The following is a 23,007-nucleotide window of genomic DNA, read 5'->3' as shown; positions in this document are numbered from 1 at the left end:
GGGTTCTCAGTCTAAGTACAGGCTTCTTATTGATTTTCCTTTATCCCCAGGATGAACTACTTCTAACTCGAAGTTGAAAAATATGAAGCTATGCATTGAAGCAAAAAGCCCAGGTACCATACATATTAAACATCAAGGCAGAGGTGCAATTACAATTTTAAGAAACCAAAAGATTTCTGAGCAAATACAAAAATGGTATTTACCTAAGTTCAAAGATGATGGCGAGTTCTGAGGGAAATGAGGAGGAAATGGAAGAAATGAAGGCAGTCACATGAAAACCAAAACATCAGCTGTCATTGACTTAAATCTGGTTTGTCCAAAAATCAAAGGGAAGTTCTAGATTCAACAAGTAAAATTCCAACCAGGACAAAATGAACCAGAAGGCTGCATGCACTCCAGCACAGGACTAAGACATTACTAAGCTTTTATGCCAATCTTCCACCTACTAATTCCAAATTCCAGCAGAAAGCTTGCAAGAGTTTAATATTCTGGAAAAAATTAAAAGCATCAAGGAAGAAACCTGAAGTTCACACTGGAAACTTTTTTGCACTGAAATCACAGAATACAGGAAAGAAATTTTAGTGCGCAAAGTGTGGTAAATTATTATTGCCTAATAAAACAGCAGTGCACACAGAACAAGTCAGAAGGGCAAAGCAGCCCAAGTACAGAGCCCTTACTTTAGAATGGCCACCCTTCTTCCTGGCAACTGTTCTGCAGTTTCACTTTCCTTGGATTTAAAAAAAAAAAAAAGAGTTTGTACCTCAAGCTCTCCTCTATGCTTACCCAGCCATTTCAGGAAATATGACCCTGAACTTCATTAAAGCAGATTATTACACTGTCCTACTTTTCTGGTAATTTCCAATAGTTCAAACATGGGAATTTCTGCTCTGTTTCATGAAATAGGCAAATTATTGGAAAGAAAGCATTAACGCTTTTTGCCTTTTTTTTTTTTTTTTGTTTTTAAACCACAGCTTATCAATCATCAGAATCCAAATTTTACAAGTCTCATGTAACTACCAAGACTAGCACAAGCTCACAGAGAAATGAGTGTCAGGTACTAAACCCTGCAATAAATGCATCAAATGATGTCCCATCATTCCATATTTTTGATGAGCACGGCTTGATAAGCTCTTGCTCTTTCTAAAGGCTGCCAGTTAAAACATATGAAAACAAAAAAGGATTAACAGGAAAGGTAAAGGGAAATGGGTATTTTAATTTTTTTTTTTTTTTTTTTTACTAATCCAGGTGTTGAAATAGGATTTTAAGGAACAAATATTCCTAGCGGTTCAAATTAGCAAAAAGAAAAGTATCAAATTGCAAAGCAGATATCAACATATATAATTTAATCCTCCTCTCTGAAACCTTACCTGTATTTGATAAAAGGCATAGTCTGAAGCTAAAGACAACACAACCCAAACATCTCCTGCATTACATCATGTATAACTGCTGGAAGGAAAGCCAACAGAGTAAGCATAATGCTGGCCTCTCTCAATCACTGATCAAGCTCTAAAATTTGGGGGATTTATTTCATCCAGCTTTGACAAAGGGAGTCAGAACAAATTACCTTAGGCTGCATGCCTGACTTACAACCATCCTTGCCAATGTTAGGAGATCAGGTATGCCCCAGCTTGTTAAACCACACCTACTTCTCCAGAGTCCCTTGTTCCAACCAGAATTCCTGATGCTGCCCACCAAGATCTCCTATATCCTTACAAAGTATTGTACCTGCAGCAGTAGATACAGTCCATCTTTCACAGATAAATAAAGGTCTTAAACTCTTTCATCTGTCCCATAAGTTTATTTCAGTGCTGAAAATAGCATAAGCTGTTCATGCTTATCTTCTAAATTAAGCCAATGAATCCTGGCACAGGCCAAGTGAAAGGACATAACATACAAGACACCACACCACCTAATCTATACAGCAAAACTTGCATTTGAAGTACTCAAACACTATCTTTTTAGCCCTGAAACCAAAACAGCCTGGTAAGAACAAGTATCACTGCTGACATATCTTCATTCTTCCAGTTTTCTTCCCTTTAAATGATGAGTTTCATCTGTTGGACCTTGCTGACCTTGGTAATAAATCTCAATGAGAATTACAGGAACTCCTAAACTGATGGTTATAAAGTTACTTTGGTTTGAAGGGATCTCTGGACATCATTTAACCCAACCTCTGGCCCCAGACCGGGCTAGACCTGCCTGGTGCAAGGCTCTGCATCTCTGGGAAGAGTCTGGCTTCTTCTAGACATCCCCCTTTAGGCAAGTTGTTGAAGATCACAGTTAATTCCATCCTCAACAATTTTATCCAGAATGAAGGAACTCAGCTTTCAGCCTCTTCCTATATATCAAAGTAGGATCATCACCATCCTGAAACTAGTACCTGAAAAGAACAGACCTAGTAGGCTCAAATGAGTATTTATCCAAGAGGAAAAAGAACAGATAATTTCACTGTGGATGGAACTAAAAGCTTCTAATAGAATTTGTGGTGAAAAAAGTCAGCTATTCCACAGTGGGCAAGATTCCCAGGAAATATATATATGGACATTTTTGGTAATGAGATCAAGATGTCATATCTTTGAAGGACAGTATGAATATTTATTTAAGTCTTGTGGGAGACAGACACTTCAGTTAGACTGTTTTTTTATCCTCTTAGGAATAGTGCTTGAAAATGAAAATTATTTTTAACTCATGTTTGAAGTATCTTTTATTTTGAAAACTTCATTGCCACCTAGATCTCCAAGCACAGGGTTTCTAGAACAAGCCAACATTCAATTTAAGATAAATGCATGATGCAAATAAGTGAGGTAATAAGATGCTAAAGAACAACTTCTGCAGAAGTCTCAAAACCCCAAGGATTTTTGGGCAAGCTACTCGTGAACTAAGAAAATGCATAATGCAGACATGTGGTGCTATCAAATATACAGGCTGGAGAAAAACATCAGTTAGCATTTTTATTCTTCTGACCTTAACAGGGGGGTTTGGAAAACAAATGTGTTTTAAGACAGACCCAAGGCAGTTTAGCAGTGGTGGTGTGATGCTGCTCAAGCTCTCAACCTTCATGGTGAAGCACCTGTGCTCCTGTGTCTCCCTTTTAGTAAGGCATCTCTACAAGAGAGCCATGAAGGATCTCTGTTAATCCCCACAATATTCTAGACAAGTTGAAAGAATTTCTTTAGTAATTCTGAAGCATGGCAGACTCTGGAGGGTGCAGGATTCAAGTGCATTCCCCAATACTTTACTGAACACCTGAGAGTCTTTCCTGTTACCACTGGATAAGGTAAGAAATTCCTACCTCCCCTAATCTTGAGGTGCCAGCTCTCTACCCAACACATGCAGCTTCTAAAAGGGGACATTCTGTTACAGCTCAGATCCAGAGAATGTTCTAGAGACCTTGTTCTTCCCTCTGGTGCTCAGTTTTACCACAGTTCTGTGTGAGGAAATCTTCTTGTTACCTGGTCAGCCAGGTTCAGATATGACACATGGAAAAATCTGTGTCTTTTGGCAGGATGGAAAAAAAATACAAGATAGGAAACCATAAGAAAAAAAAATCAAAAGTACAAAAGAAAGACAACAACAACTAAAGAAAGCCTCCACGTGTGATCATTTTAACTGTAAGCCCACAGTTTCACAGTCAGATATGAGCTGAAAAATGGCTGGTCATGCCTGACCCCTTACATCTCACACTGAGCCTGCCCCCACTTCCCAGCCTCCTCCTTTCCTCCAGCTCTCAGAGCACACAGTGAGTCACTGAGCCATTGATCCAACTGAAATCAATTTGGTTTTCCTCTGGAGTTAGTTTTCAACTCGGATCACCAGGCTGATCCAACTCACCATGGGGCCATGCAATTGCTCTAACCCATTCACAGGAATCAGCAGTCAGGAAGTGAGAGGCACCACACCTCTTGCAATAGCACAATCTTAAAATAAGCAGTAAAAAAAGAAAAAAGGTCTCTCTATTCATCTGACTTACTGTACAATCAATCTGAATCTGATCAATCTTCCTAAACATTTCTTGGTAATACCCATTAAATAAAACCTTTCTGTCCAAAGGGGAAAAAAATACCAACATGCCATCCAAAATAAAATAAGAAATACATATATTTTTTCCCTTCTCACTAACTGCCTCCTCACCCAAAATATTCTGGCCATTCTTCTTAATTGAAATGTTTCGTTTCCTCTCCTTTGAGATGCTAAATTCTGTATTAGACCAGATGTCATCTCCTGCACTTCACTGCCAATAATATTTCAACAAATGTAAAGATTATCCATAATTTTTCTACTCCTTGGTACCCAATTCACAGTTCCAGACTGTATGCAGCCTCTCCTTGTCTACTCTAACTCGTTTTGGATATCAGCATGCAGAGTAACAAACATAGCTTTTTCACAGGCTCACAGTTGCACACACAGTGATAAATTTAACAACAGTGGCAAATTATTTAACCCCAACAGTTCCCATTTTGGGACAATGCAGCAATTTAGCATTATTCCTCCCAAGATTTTGGGTTGCCATTCTCCTATTTAAAAGCAATTAGAAACTCTTTGCCTCGCCTTTTGCCATCAAGTTCCATGTAATCCAAAATTGTTACGTCGATGTTGCATTCCCTGTTTAAATATGGATGGCATGCTTAGAACAAGACAAGAGGAGGCTCCTTTCCCTCTTTTAGCAATTCTCCTTCTCCCACAGTACAACATGGAAGAAACCAGGAGTCTGTCAATTGCCCCATTCACGTGACAACCCTTGCAGACTGTATAACCAATGCTTTAGGTGCAATCAAGAGAAAGCAGCTGATGATCATTTTCCCTGGATGAACAAGACTTGAGAAAAAAAAGAAATGCCTGGATTTCTTTACAGATCATAATTACAGTAGACGGCCATTAACCTGCTTACCTACCCTTAATTTTTTTTAAATGAGCTCATCTTTCTCCACTTCATTTTTCTCCTCCCTCATCCATTCTTCTCCCAGACTGCAGCAATAACATGCTTTTATTCTTTCCTTTTGACTGCCAGGGCCTTAAACTAATTATTAATTGAGAATGTATCTAAAGGATCTGAATGAGAAAGTTGGAATTAACCCAATTGCCTCTTTCCCCCTTTTATTTCGCATATTTGAACACCAGGTCTACCTGTCAGCACTGCTGAAAACAGCAAATGTGTTGTTTTCCTTCCAAAGGCAAGTCTGCTTGGGCAAAAATATGCAACAGCAAAAAACAACACAGAAAAAAAAGCAAGTACCTGGAAAAGGCCTCAGCACTGAGTGAAAGCCATTAGCAAGCAAGCTGTCTACAGTGAAATTCTCTCAACAACTTTGCTGTTCTGTAGAACCCTGCAGCAAACGGCATCCTGCATTTAGGAAACCAGACAACTGACACTTCATCAAAAGGCTTGTCCTTTAGAGAGGCTGGAACGGCATGACCCCACAGTGCCTCTGGTGCAGAGCTGGCTGCCTGCACAGCTCCGACTCATCTTGTTTCCAGTTGTTAAATTACATTAAAGGACAGCTAAAAATATATGAAATATTTTCCTATTACTTTTCCATGCGAGCAACTGCTATAGTTACAACAAGAGTAATGTCCAGGCAAAGGTTTAGTAACATGGGAGGTGGAGGGGAAAGTCCAGGAATCCCTCTAACTAATTCCTGATCAAAGGCTTGCAAATGTAGAATTTTAATTTTTTTTAATTTTGCTGAACTGAGAAATGCTGAGGCATTTCTCACAGTCAAAAAAGAAAAATAGTTACATTTGCCAAAACAGTCAAACAGATCTGAGCTACAGTTTTAACTCACTTCCACTGCAAATTTTTGCAGTTTTTTTCTTCCAAAACACGCCAGAACTTAGCAGTCTGCCTGTGACACCTAAATTCTGACAAGCTCACACTGATATGTCCCTGTTAAAGATTACCCACAAATGAAAAACAAGGAAGAGCCGCTCGGAAAAGCCGATAATCAAGGTTTGAACACTGACAAAAATGAGCGTTAATTGCTGAAGGATCTCCAGGTCTCTATCGCCATCTAGCGAACCCCGCCCGCCGCTATCGCACCGTCCCTCCAAGGCGCTCCCTGGACACAGCCAGGACAAACTCGGCGGGACCCAGCCTGCCCCTGCCCGGGGATGCAAGGCTTTGTTACATTTCTATTCCCTCCCTGAAGGAAAATAAAAATCAAGCACTGGCCCGTATCTCTCTACAGCTGACCGAAGAGAACTGAGCTTTTATGGATTACACTGTCACAGAATCATAGAATGGTTAGGGTTGGAAGGGACCCCAAGGATCATCTACTTCTATGATCTGGCTTTTTAAAAATTACTTTTCCACACCCTATTTAATACTTCTACCATCAAAATTAAGTGAACATGCCAAGTTCTACTAATATAGTTCAGAAGTTCACTAATATAGTCACACAAGTTTTTATAACAGCAATGTGCAATTACAAGTATTTTTAGTCACCATAAGGAACCCCATGGCAGCTCCACTGCTTTTACTGCACCAGCATCTCCAAACCACCAAGAAAAGTCAAGAGTCCAGGAGAGGTGGTACTCAGCACTTGGCATCAAGTGCTTGAATCTTCCCACAGCTTCAGTGGAAAGGTTGTCAGTCACACAGCTGAAAAGCATCCATTTACAGGACTCATCAAAACTCATTCTCACCTACATTAAAACTTGATGCTAGGATGAGCTTTAACAACTTCAACATGAAATACATATTTCCCACTTTCAATTATTCTGCTAAGACTCACGATTGAACTGTAATTGTGTTAGTGCAAATATTAAGTTCAGTTTTCATCCCACACAATATTTTTCCCACTTAGACTTCTACAAGCCTACCTGCATTTACTCAGGTGCCCTTGACAACAGTATAAAAAAAGGTATTAATTGCAGATCAGAAAAGGCTATTTAAATTTAGACCATGAATTTTCCATAACAGTTACTTTTTAATTAACCTTTTCTCACAGAGAACCCAAACCTCCAGATACTTAACATTTACTTCTTTTATATTAGAACTGAGTGGTAAGAGGAAACCTATGAATAGAAAGACTAATATAAAAATTTACAGTAATGCTTTTCCAGATCAGATATTTCAACTTCAAACAAACAAACAAACAAACAAACAAAAAAAAAAAACACATTAAAACCAGAAAACTAAGGGGTCCTCATGTCATCTCCTGTCGCAAAAACTCAAATGTGTGCAAAGGCTTGGCAGAAGCCAGCATGGGTCCAGCACCACCAGAGTTTAAGAGATAAGAAATCTTTTTCAACCAAAGATCAACTATGTAAGAGAAACCATCTCTAATTACTTCCTAGCACATTCTGTAGCACCTGTTTAAGATTTCCCCATTTCACCATTACTCTGGAACATAAAGCAGGAACACCAGAATTTCACACAGTTATCTCATGGCTGATACATTACAGACAAATCTGAATAAACTCCCTGTGTCCCTGTGCAAACAACAAGGATCTAAACAGAGGCCAAAAGCTTAAGTATCCATAGAATAGCAGGTTTGTGGCAGGTGGTCCATATCACACATGGAGATCATTACCAAAAAATTCAAAGAAAAAAGTAGAATTTGTCACTTTTAAAAGCTGCTTTGCATGCCAACCTCATAGAAAACATGAGGTTGAATCTTACTTCAACAAGCAGAATAGTTTATTAAAGGAAATACTAACTTCTGAATTCACATGGCTGCATGGCACATTTGCAGTTACCAAACTGGGAAATTACTTCTGAGTTAAACAGATGTGTAAGGTTAAACATAACTGCTTACATAAATTGGGAAGACAACAAATGTGCAGTTCTCTCTAGAGAACTGTTTAGATAGGAAGATAATTAAAAACAAAGATGTGTTACCAGAAATAAAACACCCCAATGCAATTGAGCTGGGAACTGTGAAGTGGGTGTGCCCTCACATCACAGAGAGGATGAGCCTGTCAGCAGGGATGAGACTTCACCCACCTCCCTGATCAACAAAAGGCTGACCAGCCATCCTGACACAACTGTTCCTGGCACCTTTGCAGACTCCTGCTTAGTAATCTCTTTTATAAGAAACTAATACCAAAACATCATTATGTTTTAAGACAATGAACGTATCTCAGTGGTATGTTTTGGATCATTAAAGCTTATTTTTCTCACAGGGACAAAACTGATGTGGTCTGTATTGAGCCACCATCCTAACCAACAGCAAAAGTAGTCTGGCCTATAAAGTCAAGTGCAACTCTTACAATAAAATATGAGGCTAATGAGAAACTTCAAGGAACAAAGAGTCTCCAAAAATAAGCCCTGATACATAATCCATTGGCTCCATTATTAATTTGCCTATCACAAACTTTAGGGTTTCAGGAAGTCATATCAGGCCACAGGAGAGTCTGGCTACAAGCAAGCTCATCCAAAGCTGAAGCATATCACCAAATCAAAGACTAGCCCATTAAACAGAACTACAAATTCATGGAAAATTAAGTGAATTTCATTCATGAAATTGAAAATGAAAGCAGCCTTGATTTTTTGTTGTTGTTGTCACCACAATCTGGCCCATTGAAACCAAACAGTTTCATAAGAAAGATAAACTTAAGAGTACTGAAATCAAAAGCAGGTTCAAGAACAAAACTGTTCTTGTATTCAATGAAAAAAAAGCAGGTGGCTTAAATTCAGCCTTTTTACATGTGTGTACAACCTGTTTAATGACTTACCTCTCTCCCTTTATGTGTCACCAAAGCAGCCAAAGGCTTGGCATAGAATCTGCTGTAGGAAAATCCCAGGCAGCCATACATGCTGTTAGCAGTGAGTTTCAAAGCTTTCTGTCTGATATCATACTGAAAAGAAACACAACCAGAAAAATGATCCAACCACAGCCATCAGGGAACAGAACTTAATGCTCACAATTACATTCACAGCTTTTTTATACAGTCTGCAGCAGTGATGGGCTACAAATAAAGCACATTACAATCACTGCTCACTACTAATCATCTCTATTCTACAAGGCTGATCAGGGCACTTAAGGGGAGAGGGGGAAAAATCAACGGAGTCCTAGAAAACACACCTGTAAATAGAGGTCAGGATTTAAATCTGGCTGTTTCATTAACTGCTTAACTTGGCGTCTTCTCTCCACCAGTTTCCTGATTTCTTTAGGCAAAATTCCCATTTCCAGAGATGGGTCTGGAAGCTCTGGAATTTCTTCTTCTTCTTCAACCTGTGAAATGATCACTGCTGCTTATCATTTTACTGCTTGGAGATTAGATTTTAATGCATTAAGTGAAAAGCTTGGTGGGAAAAAAAACCCAAAACTCTACAGCTTGAGCCAATTCCTGCAGAGCACCCAAAGCACAGTTTAGAGCAAGCATGAGAGGGTTTTTTGCAGTATTTAACAGTACTACTTTGCCCCTGCTGGGGGACAGGGCTTAAGTCTGTTTCACTCTTGGAGAAACACAAAGAAGGCATGGACCAGTAGCAGGAAGGTTTTTGGTTTTTATCAGAGTGTGTGTTATATATTTATATACATACATACATATATATATACATACATATAGATATACACACATATATATAAATACAGATAAATAAATAACACACACACATTCTCACTCTTAGGTATATATAGATAAATACAAAAATATAAAGAAAAGTACACATGCAGCAATTATTTCTGTGCTGAAAAATCCATCCATTTTTTATCATCATGTAAGTATTTTTGGTGTTCAGACCTGTCAAAAGGAGCACGTGCTCTGTGGAATTGATACTTTGAATGATACAACTGACAAAAGTAGAACAAAAACTCCACCCCGAGCAACTCTTGATTACAGCAAAACAACATAGCAGAAAGGACACACCTTCTTAGCATGACTGAAGAAACAGCAAAAATGGAAAGGTATTTCAAGCATAATGAAAGTGACAGAAATGTGCAAAGAAAGGGCAGTACAGACATGGTGAGGGCAGGTTTAGTAAAGCAGTCTGAGGAGAACTGTAACAAGAAATTACATCAAAGCCTGATTAAACATCATACAGTGAGAGAAATCAAAATTAGCTGCTTCAGGTTGAAGCACACTTCAGAAAGCAGGGAAAATCCAAAGACAACTTGAAGGAACTTACTGCCAGAACTCCACATACTTGCCTCCTCATTTCTGCTACTGTGTTCATATTTCAGTTGCTACAGGACTAACTAATTCCAACCTGTGAGCTGATACCAGTTAAAAATAAAAGCCTCTGCTTTAACCTTTAGACCTGACCAGCTCAATGCTTCAGTTTACAACACAGCTCCACCAACAAGTGTTTCAGCACAGCTGAGGAAATGAGAATCTCCAGCCATGGATAAGCCAGAGTCAACACAACTGTTTATAAAACAGCACATCCAACTGTACCTTCAGGAGGTTTTTGTTGTGTTTAACACAGCTTAAACACCAAGAGCTTTTGTGAAGCTGGTGCCACAGCTCACACAGTCACATCACCCTCCCAAGTCACACATTTGATTTTCCTGATGTCTAATAAGGCTTGAGCTCATAATCATATTCTTTCCTGTAGAAAGCATGAGACTTTTGCCTACCTCCATCAGGTATATCTGCATAAATATACAAATAGCAACTTAACTTCAGGAAGCCTCTGTCAAGCTAGGATGAAACCAGTAGAAGGGCTCAGAAATTGCTAGGGTGGATGTGAGGCTGAAAAGGGTCACAGAGCCTCAGTAAAAATCTTGTTTCATGAGGATACCAAGAACAGACGGAAGAGAACTTATAAAGATTCTCTAAGAGTATTACAGAAAGGAAGGTGACAGACACAAAATATTAAAAAAGTAAAAAGTCCCAACACACAAATTAACATATACATCTTTAAATAATAATCACTTTTTATGTGTGAAAGGAAAAAAACCCAGTGAAAAAGAACAGTTTCTTAAGGAGCTGATTCACAGAGAGCACTCTGAAGTTAAGACAGTGTAATTTAAGCCACAAGTTAAAGGACTCAAACCTCTGCCCTTTTCTGTGCTTCTGATGACAGTCTCTGCACAGTGGTGAAGCAGATGTTGAACTCCTGAATAATTGATGGGTACAAGCTGTTGAAGTCGAGAAGCAAAATAAACTTGTCATAAAAACCTAAAACAGAGTTTAAAACAGAAGTCATAATTAATCAAGTCTCCCAGAGGACTTCATACAACTCCACAATTAATATTTAAGTGACAGTAATACATTGTACCAGATTTCCATGATCTAAATCCCTTGAAGCAGCTGCTGAGATGCAGCACTGCCCTTTACAGAAGCTGTCAGAAGTGGAACGATCCAACCCCATTAACTCACCAGAGTTGAACAGATACCTTCTGTGTTACTATAGGACACTTGTACAGTTTTCCCCACATAGAGGAGAAACTGAAAGAAAACTTACGTGTCCATCAGACAATTATACATAAATGTACAGTCCTAATCCCTCAAAAGAAGCAATTCCACAATCAATGTTGGGAATTTTGTTTATGCAACAAGATTCCCCTCACAACCACAACACCAAACTCCCACATCCACAGAGTCCCCACTGCAATCTCTCTGTATTAATGTAACCTACCTGTCTCTAACTTCATTGAAGAAAGAAAATTGCCACATCTTACCGACTTTGGGTTCCAAGACTAAGCCCCCAGCATAAGCTGCTTTCTTTTTCCCTATCTTTGATTTATTCTGATCTTCAAAATCTTCATCTTCATCCACCTACATATGGCATTTAAAAAAGTCATTATGTAGTCTCTAAGATTTCTGTAATGTTAGAGGAGTTATTTTTGGCAAGTCAAATATAAATTTGGGAGCCAGTGCAGAATTCCTTTTAAAATATATGCAAAATATGGCGTTTTCATCATGATCCTTACTAAAGCTCTCTACATGTCAAAACAGCATTCAAACCAACTCTGACAGGGAAAAAACTGCTAACAAGAGATTACAAAGACCTTAAAGTATTGTCATTGTTCAACATGGCACCAGAATGCCTTTTACAACTGGCTGTAGAAGTCCACACTACGAAAAAAATTAACTCATGACCCAGAAGTGGTATGACTGCCCAATTAAAATGTTGGTTTTGCAAACAGAATGGCTGGGCTTGAATAAAACAAATAAAAACATTACTACTGACCTAAAGAATATTCTGTTATTTGTTATAACAAGAATTTTTCTCCCAATTGTTCAATTCTATTCTGAATCATTTAGAATTCCAGTGCTACTTTGATGCAACAATACAATCAACAGAAATCATTGCTTTCAAGTTTATGTTGAACTTATTTAAAACTAAAAAGCAATATATAGTGAAATACAAATACTTTGTCAAATTTTAATTTGTTCACTAACAAACATCTAGATATTTCTATAATTATTATTTACAATGGTATTAGACAAAGGAATTTTTTTAATACCTTTGCATATTTCATAGATATAACAATTTTTTCTTGAAATACTGTTCATCAAAATAACTAAATGCAAATATTAAACAACACAGATTTTCTTCTTTACCGTTTCCCCACACAGACAAGTACTTAGCTTATTTTAATTTTAAACTAACAGAAGAACTGAGTTTTTATAGATCTGTGCTGCAATGGAAAAGCTGTTACACTGTCCCACTCTCATTATGGATTCCACACAAAACCAATGTTTTAATTAAGCATATGCTGTACCCTTAAGTTATATCTGAGTAATACTTGGGGTTCTTAGTTTTCCACAGAACAGCAACATGCAGAAGATGGAAGAATTTTTTCTTTTTCCTTTTTTTTAATAAAAATTTTTAGGAAGAGAAAAACTGGACCCACCAGCTTCTGTGGAGGCTTTCTGAAAACCTGTTTGTCTGGCACAATGTAATCCTTCTCGTGAAAGGCGTGAAGCAGCAGGAACTCGTTACGTTCAGATCGTCCACCCATCATCGTCCTGGACTAAAGAGGGGGTGAGAAGAGAACTCAGAGCAAAGCACAGAGAACACGGACAGCAAAACTCAAATGTGACACTTTTAAGGAAGTTTTACATTATTACTTGATTAGAACATTGAACTCTCCTCATGAGAGCAAAAAAATTTAACAGCATTGTGTATCCTAAATTAGTGTTTAGAAATTAAACCCAGCAAATCAAACACAGAAAACATGGAACTGTTTGGAGGGGACAGTGGAGAGGGGTGGAAAGTAATAAAAATGTACCATGACATTCCCAGAGATGTTTGTTATCTGAAGAGCCAGTGGCAGAACATTCAGCTCACACATGATCTGGAGAATGAACTTGGCATCTGTCCAGGTGTTTTCCAGCATGAACAGTAAGCGAGGAGAATCACTGGGGAAAGAAGGGGCACAGCCTTGTACAGTAAAATCAATCTCCCTTGTACTCTGTAGGCTTTAGACCTATGTGCTATATGCAACACATGGTATCTGTAGCACATGACTGATGAATTTTATAGCAATCTCTTCTAATTGAAAAACCAGCCCAAAACTCTGGCTTGCATCTCCTGTTAGTGCACCTACACCAATGCTCCCACAAATCAATTTCCCTCATACACAATAAGCCACCACGAATAGCTTGAAACATTATTTCATCATGTTAAGACAATGTTTAACTTTGCAAATCCCAGTATGCTAAGTCAGCATCCCCACAATAAATCAAGTAAGCAAATGTAAAATTTTATGTCAGGGAATCAGAGAAGGATTAAAACTCCCAATCAGCAACATACCTGTACATATTTGGAATTTCCTCTGGTAGAATTGTTACCTTCTCTGTTTTCAAAATCTGATGGACCAGCTCAGACAAATGGTAACTTTTGCAGCGAATTAGTTCTTTAGCAGAAATTTCCACATCACAAATCATGCGACCACAGGCAGCATTCCTTTCAGCAAACCCTCCTCGGCCCTTCATGTATTACACAGAGAGAGAAAACACAAATAAAATTAAACATACAAATACTAACAAAAAACATCTACCCACAATGTATGCTTATAAGACTCAGTCAAGCCAAATGGTCACTAAGTACTTGAATATTCTATTAAATATCACTAATATAAGGACTTATAATTATGCCCTAAAGGAATCCATGGTACCTTTCACTGTATGTAGATATTAAAAATAGAGACTTAATTTTCACTACTGGTTATATCTTAACTCTTAAACTATCGTGCTTTTTCTTCCCTTCAATCATTAGAATAGCCCCAACAAGAACCTGGGTGTGGATTCTGTCTTTCTTCCATGGACACTTTTTGTAATAACAGCAGGATAAAAAAGTCACAGAACCATACAGAAATACCCAACTTGGCCTCCAGGAAGAACAGGAACAAGCAAGAGCACAGCCATGTTCAGCACTTCAAGCTTCAGACACTGTCCTCTAAATAAATATGTAATAGGAGCTACAGAATTATTAGCTTAGCAGCTCTCTATGGGATGATTCACCCATCAATCCAAATTGCCTTTTCTCATTTTACAGTTACAGCAGACAAAGACAGTTACAGTAAAGACTATTGCAATTAATCTGTCATTACTATCATCTAGTTGAGATAAGTAAACTAAATTAGCCTAACTTGAAAATCAGTTTATCCTATTACTGTAATAAAAGTCATATAAACACTCATAATTTCTGATCTGGGACCCATGAAATTCAGCATGACCAACAGTCAAAATACATCAGTGTCACATTTACAATTCCTCAGAAAAACTAATTCATTTTTAATCACATGCAACATAAAGGGGCTTAAAAGACTTAAGCAATCTTATTACCCCAAGCTTTGGCATATTAGACCTCCTCAGTCGACCTATCTTGGACCAATGAGGGACTTTGCACAAATTAATTCTTTGAAGCAGCACTTCCAGATCAAATCCATAAATATTATGACCCTTGAAGCAGAAAAAATAACAAAAAAGGTTACAACAAATGCAAATTGAAAGACTTACTTTCACACACTCAGTATTCCTTTGCCCTTTGTGATTTTTTCCAACTAATTGATGGCATTATCTCTCTTGTAGAAAGCACTTTCTAAGAGAATGTTCATCAACAGAACTCATTAGTCTTAACACTAACAATGCTGTTCAGTAGAATACCAAAATCAGCTCTGTAACTGGCTCATTGCACACACAATACAGCTTCATGCTTTGATACCAGAGATTAGGATTTAAAGCTTTCCAGAAAAATTCCACAACATTCTTCACAGAGCATATAAACTTAAGCTAAGAGTAATTCCTTTCTTCTCCACCTGTGAAAGTCACAATAGTGGCATCAAAATACTGTAGCTTTTTTCCTGTCATAGTACAACAGGAACAGCTGTTAAATCTGGATAGGAACACCTTGCAAGCAATATTTACATATCAAAGCACTCCAGCAATATTTTAAACAGTGCTAAATACACTGATGACACTGGTCTGTAGCCTCAGCTGAAAGCAAAATGCTGCCCTGAGGAACATGAGCCAGCCACCAGGAACTGCAGCTCCACTCCAACAGGTACCTCTGTGCAGTGCAAGACTTAAGATGGGAGCAGCATTTCAACAGTACTAATTAAACCAGGTGCAAATTAAACTGCACTAACGCAGCTCTGCTGTTTTCAGGATAGGAGCTCTCACACCCCTGCTCTTGGTATCTTCAATTTTAAGCCACTGGCTGCAGTGCTTCTTCTGATTCCCTGCCATAGGCACCAGGAAGCTTAGGTCACAGGGCAAACACTGGATACCAGCTGCAGTGAGCTGAAAACATCAGGCATTGACTGCTCATTTCATCACATTCTCATCACTTAATTATTTGTATCTACCTACAGAAGTTAGGTAAATACATAAAACTAACAAGTTGTATGTAATCAACCTCAGATTTAAAACCAACTTCAAATTGTCTTCAGAATTTTGTTATGTGAAAGTTAGTACTGCACATTAATTAAACATTAAAAAAAAGGAAAATAAGTAATTATAATAAACCCTCAGCTGCTAAAACAGTAGAAAACATAAGTATGCTTATTGCAAAATTTTTCTCAGATCTCATGTATTTGTATAGATGGTTATTTTGATTTACAGCATAAACACAAATTATATCAGCATCTGAATTGCAACAGGATCTTAAGTATACCAAGAGTTCCCATTTTTCTACAAAACCAGAGTTTTGTTGTGTTTTGTCTTTCTGAGGAAAGAAAAAACCTCAAACTTGTTTCAGGTATTGTGAAAATACTGCCTATTTTAGCTATTATAGGAAATAATAGTATGTATAAAATGCTGTCAGGGAAAATTCTGTATCATCTTTGTATCAAAATATACCTGCTGTCTCATAAGCAAACTCAATTCATAAGGCAGTCTAAGACAAGCATTAAAAAGCCTCTAAGGGGACAAAAGAAAAAGAACAAAGCTGACCAGCTGACAATGTGCTTGAATTTAACTCTCAGAGTCTCAGAACTACTCACCACAACAACATCTGGGTCAATTTTGTGAATCTTCGCAAGGAAAAATCCCAGCAGTGTTCTCTCTGTTGCAGCAATCTCTATTTTAGCATTCTAAAAGGAGCAAGAGAGCACCTGATTTCAATGACCCAATAAGTTTAAAATGGAAGCATCTCCTCTCCCCTACCAGTTACAAGACAATAACAAAGCACCACAGAGTTCTGCTTTCCCTTCTGTAATTCAAGGATTTTTTCCTCACTCCCATAGACATTGGAAAGCTTTTCTCAGAGGCTTTTTCCCTTTCTGCTTTTGAATGCAGGTGTGATATTTTAAGAGCCTCATAAGAATCAAGCACACCAGGAAAATGTTCCATATGCATCTTTCAATCACAGACTTTAAGATCACACAGAAATAGAGGAAAAACAAAAATAAGTTACTTTATTTTTCTGCCAGCTCTCCCACCTCCCCTCAGAAAGGACATCTTCTAAATTTTGAAAAAAATTTTAAATCTTTACTCCCCAATAAAAGAAGAAACAAATTCTCACAGTTTACTATGAGTACCATCAGGTATAATGAAAATTAACCACAATTTTAGGCCTTTTTGCAAAATCTTGCCAAGTCTCCTGCCTAACACTACTCTATTTTAAGAACACAATTAGCAGCAATACTGAAACACACAGAGCACACACCACTTTTTTACAAACAACACAGAACACAGAATAAATACCTGGATTTAAGTTTGCAGAGTGGAAAACTAACTAACTAATAATTCCATTCCTTCAACTATTTCTCTTCACCACTTATCAAAAGCACCATAAAGTTCATATTCTATAAGGTACTGCAATCAGAAGGGTAACAAAATGAAATTACCTTCTTTTTAATGGCTTCTTTGAAGTCATAAGGAAAAATGCAATCACTCGGTTTGGAAACAGCTGCAAAAAGTGATATTTGTATTTACATCCAAGTTCCTAACTGTTCCCTCCCCATAAGCACCCGTTCACAACAAAGTGAGCTGAGAAAACTGACCTCTGATTCTCAAACAGCAGCTTTAGGTGAATACTGTCTTTAAGATAACCAAGTAATTACTAAATTAGTAATTAAATTAACCAAGTAATTACTAAAATTCCAAATTACTAAAGCATTAATAAATCTGAATCAAGTCATATTTGAGGTTATTATTGGACATTAAAACTATGGGCACAGTTCCTCAGAGAGCTTCCTCTCACAAGCATTCAACACTTCTTCACTTTCAGGCAGTGTCTGAATCTCAAGGTTTAGCTGATATTACTGCAATGACACTACTGCAAGATTTTTTACCCTAAGAAAATTTGTTTATAAACAATTCCATTCAGAAGAGCTGAACAGAAAAATAATCAAAGTGACAGTAAATAAATGGTCTAAACTGATGGGCAGAAAAAGATGGAATACAACCAATAAAAATTACATGCATCTGTATAGAGCAGGGTTATAATCTCAAATTAAGATTTTTTTAAATTAAGTTTTCAATAAAAAGTCAGTAACCAGTGAAGTTAAAAATGGGGAGAAAAGCCTGTTTGAGAGTTGAAATTTTGTCAGTTGTCTATTTTAGGCCATTATTGCTGTAGTGACAGAAAGAAATAAAAATTTAAATAAATTAATTAATATAACCCCACCCACAACCAAAAAACCAAAACAGAACAAAAAAAGAAAAATCATGGAATTAATAATTTTTCTATTCAAACTGTTCCAAGTACATACCACAGAAGTGTGTTTGAAAAGGAGGCTGAGGTGGAGCCTTATCCAAAGGAAATTTCTGATGAACCAGAGCTGCAAGAGCCACAACCTATACCAAGGAGATATAGAACACACAACTTCATAAGAACAAATAAGCATGACTACTATCCATACTAATTTCTTCCATCCTTTTTTTTTTAAGTTTCTCATCTCTTTTCTCTTGTTTCTCCAACAGATCTTTCTTATTTTAATTCCAACTTCAAGTAGTTGAAAAGAAGTTATCAATTGATTTCAAGGAAACAAAATAGTACTTGCTCATAAATCATTATAAATTTGAGAGAAAAAATAATTCACTTTGAAAAACTTCTACTTTTATCAGTTTTTGTTCTCAATCTGATCAGACCCCACAATGTAAAAGATTCCCCATGGAGTGCAGGGGAGATGTGAGCAGGGTAGAGAATCCTTGCCTCATGAAGGGCTGCCCCTAAGCAAGCAGTCAACACTGCCAAGAAGCCAAGAGGTTTAGTGTTTGGAAGCCAGAAGCTTTAATGATGCTTCTGACTGCTTGGCCTGGCTTCTCAGACACTGATCAGGAAAACCCAACAGAAAATAAAGCAGAAAGGCTTTAAAGCATCTTGGCAAGCTAAGTCCTGTTGGTACCATGTGTATGTCCTGTTACTTTGGTCAGAAACCCCTTATTTTCCATACTTCCACCAAAAAAAATTTAATTCACTACGAGGAATAATTCTGCTTGAAAAATTAGCCAACATATTAGTCTTCAATTCAATTAGCCAGAAACAACTGTCCTATCCTATTTGTGAATACCAAATCTCTTCTCCCATTAATGAGAGTTATGTTAAAAAAAACCTGCCTAGTGCACATTGCGGTCTGCAGTCTACAAGTGAGAGTGGCCCCTACATCTCTCTTCCTTTCTCAGGAAAGACCTTACAGCAGAATAGCAGGTGCTCTAAGATCAAGACCAAATCCTCATTTTAAAATTAGTTTTATTAGCAGAAAAGCCTGGTTATTTTATCTATAACCTATGATTAGCTCTAGCTTAGTTAATTAATTAATACTAATCCATTAACAACTGTGCTGGGGCAGTCTCATTTATAACTATGAGGCACAACAGAGAAAACAGAAGGCTTGAAAACATACATGGGTCCACTGTCACAGTAAACATTCTCACCAAGCAGGACCCCTAGGCCAGAGTGAAATCCCAGTAAAAATTTCTTTGAAAAGCCCAGAGCAGAGAAACTTTTCAAGAGTAAATATATTTAAAACATGTTTTATGAGGGTCTTCCAAGCCTTAGGAGACTCTTTGTATATGCCAAAGAACAAAACCAAACCAAAATGAGAGCAGATTACTTACCTCATTCTGGTGAGTCTTTGGGTTCTGGATGGTCTTCATGCTGAAGGACATGACCACCAGGGGAGGAGGAGGAGAAAGCTCTTTAACCACGTTCACCAAGCCAGGCTTCATGGCCACAGCCTCCACTTTACACCAGCTGAGTGGCTGATTTGAAGGCTCTGAGGAAACAACACAAACCACCTCCATTCTTCTGGGAACCACAGACAAGGCTTCTCTGATGGCGTTGCTGCACAGAGCACACCCTTCAAATGTTTTGTCCTGGTGGGACAGTCCAAGACACACACTAATCCTGCCCCATTTTTGGTAACTCCCTGGACCTGACTTCCTAGTCAGCAGGAGCTCTTCAACACCAAATAAAAAAGAAAAGGTTTGGATCAAGGTCTGCATAACCCAAAAAATACTTCAGGAAGCTTTCTACAGAGTCATCTGTACTGGTATCAGTTCTGTCAGTGACTGAGCGAGCTGCTGAGAGGAGAATCCTCTGGTGTCAGCATTCATACAGTCAGTTCTGCACTGTGCCCCAAGGATACAGCAGCAACAGATGCAGCTTTTGTCCAGTATGATCAACATCCCTATGATCATGGGAATATGCAGCACACATTGAATAAAGGGTTCTTACCAAACCAAAATAAAGCAGCACAACCACCTCTAAGTGCTACATGCCAATCATGAGGCAGATTTAAAATTAACAGCTCCACACCACAAACTTTTCCAAGTGTCAGGAAAAAATAAATAAAAATCTAATTCACAAAGAAAAAAAAACATCTAGCAGCCATTTGTTCTAAAAATACATATTTGGAGAAAAAAACCCAAATCTTAAGTTATCAAGAGCAGAAAGATGAGACATTTCCAAATCACGTAAGTTTAGCTCCATATACATGGCATCAAACAGAGCTGCTAGGCACTGCACAGTCCCTTCTCATAGGCACTGAAAATTATAGTCTCATCTGTACAGTGCACAACTTTATACAGATATTTGTCACTCCGAAAAAGGAAGAATAACTTAAAATTTGTACCAGATAATGAAAATTAAGCAGTAAATTGCAAGGTTATAGATAATGAAAATTAAAGCAGTAAGTTGCAAGGTTAATGTGCAAAATTGTAATTCATCTGTACAATTTAAATTCCCCCTACTACCCTCCAATCTATAACTGTATGTGTTTCCTGGTAACCAGGTATTTCACATGCAAACCACCATACGTGGATTCTTTATTTCCAGCCAGCAGGGTCCTTTGATCTTCTGATTCATCAAGAGAAGTTCCAGGCTAGAGGTGTTGGTTCCAAAGACATGTGAGAATGTTTGTCCCTTCAGGTCTTGGGGAAGCCGAGGGCATTCAGCCTAACAAGTAACAGAGCAGGGAGTCATTTCACCCCACTGAAGTCTTCAAGGTTGAAAAACCACATTCAGACAGCACCTTCAGTACTGAAATCACCCTCATCCCCCACAAGCAAAGCCCTAACCCATAATACCCTACAGTAATTGAGGAAATCACACTATAAGCTCCACTTAAAAAATCAGGCCAGTAATGTAAAAACACACTGAAGTTTAAGTTCTTCATCCACACTGGACACATCAGCCAAGACTACAATGATCAGTGACCATTTTAATACAGAAACTGCTCACATTGTAAACTTAATTAGATAAAAAAGGAAGGTATGATATTTTATCAGATTAATTATACTCACTGAATATTTAACTTCTAGGTATTCAGATTTTGCTGGTACATCTGGAATCTCAAAAGCGTAGTGTTTTTCCACTTTCTATACAAAACAAAAGTATTATATTTTCATTATCTCCCAACTGAATATTCATTCTGTCCAATAAGAAAGCTAAAGAAAAAAAGGCCAGGCAAAACACACATTTCAAATATCATGGGCTTCATCATATATTACCAATTCTGCAATTCATTACAACCAGCTGAAGACAGTAAGAATATTTTAGTGCCTGTTTTTAATCTCTAAATGTTTTCTTAGCATCAAGAGTTTCTACAGAATTGACTTGCAAATATACTAACTACTACCAAAAAAAACCACCTAGCAGTTAGGCAAACTCAGAAATATTCTTTAAATTCACAGCTTTCAGACATACTCATGAGAACTGGTGCCTGCAGATCACTGCAAAATCCCAAAATGGCTGAGATGGAAAGGGAACTCCAGGCATTGTCTAGTCCAGCTGCCTGCTCAGAGCTGGGTCAATCACAGTGGGTTGCTCAGGGCTCTTTTCAACCAGATATGAATATTCCCAAGGATGGAGACTCCACAGCCTCTCTAGGGCAACCTGTGCTAGTGTTTCATCTCCCTTACAGTAAAGCAGTGTTTCAGGTTCTGATAAATTTCACCTGTTTCAAATGTTATCTGTTGCTCTTGTCCTCCATTGGGCACCAGCAAGAAGTATGCCAGTCATCTTTACTAATGCTCATCAAAGATTGATAAACAATTAAAAGATCTGCACTGTCAATCCCTTGCCCTGAACTTCCTCTTCCGCAGGCTGAACAGTCCCAGGTTTCTCAGCCTCTCCTCACACGACAGATGTTCCAGGCCCTGTAACTATCTTGGTGGTGCTATTGTGGATTTGTTCCAGTAGCACACATCATTCCTCACACAGAGGAGCTCAGCTGAACACAGCAGGTGCTCACCAGGGCTGCAGAGGGGAAAGGACCAGCTCTTGACACTGCTGGTAATGCCCATGGCAGCCTTGTCCCCAAGGCTACAGGGTTGGCTCCTGTCCAACCTCGTGTGTACCAAGATGAGCAGGTCCTTTCCTGCAAGGCTGCTTTCAGCCAGTCAGTCACCATCACCTACTAGTGCCTGAGGCTATTCCAGTCTTCATACAGGACCATTTCCTTTTGTTTTGTATTTGATGGGATTCCTGTAGGTCATAAGATATATCCAGCCTGTCTAAATTCCTGTGACAGCACATCCATCTGGTATATCAGCCCCTCCTGGTTTTGTACTGCCTGCAGACTTGCTCTGTGTGTGCTCCATGCAACCACCCAAATCATTAACAGGATGCTCAGCAGGACTGGATCCAGAATCAGCCCTTGGGGTGCACCTCTAGGGACTGGCCTCCACCTGGATTTTGTGCCAGTGATCACAGCTTTGAGCCCAGTAGGGCAGCTGGTTTTCAGCCCACCCCTGTGCCCACTTCACTGGCCCCCACCCCATCATTTGTCTGTGAGGATGCCATGGCAGGCAGCATTGACAGCCTTACTGGAGTCAAGACAAACAACAGTAACTGCTCTCCTCCTGTCCACCAAAGCAGTCCATGTCTTCCCAGAAGGCTCCAGCTTGGTGAAGCATCTTTTTCCCTCTGTGAATCTGCACCAAACACTCCCAAACACCTTCTGACATTGGCAAGCTCCTTCTGCACACAGGGGTGCATCCCATCAGATCCCACTTGCCTTTATCTGTCCAATTTGTTCAAATGTGCCCTAACCTGATCCTCCTCCTCTGAGGACAAGTCTTCTTTACTTCAGGCTTTCCTTCTGGTCTCTTGGCCATCAGAGACTGCTAAAAGTTGGACTAAGCAGTGAAGACCAAGGTGAAGAAGACATGCAGTATCACAGCTTATTCCATGACCTCTGTCACCACATGTCCTGTCCC

The 23,007-nt window shown here is 38.6% G+C and overlaps 1 protein-coding gene and 1 non-coding gene across 2 annotated transcripts in view; both read right to left on the bottom strand.

Moving 5' to 3' along the window:
* The window catches only part of POLA1 (DNA polymerase alpha 1, catalytic subunit), a 184,676-nt gene that overhangs the window by 143,724 nt on the left and 17,945 nt on the right, over positions 1-23,007 (bottom strand). The window contains 14 exon segments of the mRNA XM_058824903.1: positions 8,677-8,799; positions 9,027-9,176; positions 10,943-11,067; positions 11,571-11,667; positions 12,750-12,869; positions 13,128-13,257; positions 13,652-13,827; positions 14,686-14,802; positions 16,344-16,433; positions 17,190-17,251; positions 18,057-18,141; positions 19,405-19,562; positions 20,605-20,743; positions 21,091-21,165. Of these exon segments, the coding sequence (XP_058680886.1) occupies positions 8,677-8,799; positions 9,027-9,176; positions 10,943-11,067; positions 11,571-11,667; positions 12,750-12,869; positions 13,128-13,257; positions 13,652-13,827; positions 14,686-14,802; positions 16,344-16,433; positions 17,190-17,251; positions 18,057-18,141; positions 19,405-19,562; positions 20,605-20,743; positions 21,091-21,165 (1,647 nt within the window).
* Positions 11,230-11,360, bottom strand: LOC131555004 (small Cajal body-specific RNA 24). The gene has a single exon (XR_009274499.1). It is a non-coding gene; the product is annotated as a small Cajal body-specific RNA 24 (non-coding RNA).

Source organism: Ammospiza caudacuta, chromosome 2, assembly GCF_027887145.1.
Source record: "Ammospiza caudacuta isolate bAmmCau1 chromosome 2, bAmmCau1.pri, whole genome shotgun sequence".
NCBI classification, from domain to species: Eukaryota; Metazoa; Chordata; class Aves; order Passeriformes; family Passerellidae; genus Ammospiza; species Ammospiza caudacuta.
This window is presented reverse-complemented; position numbering and strand designations above follow the sequence as displayed.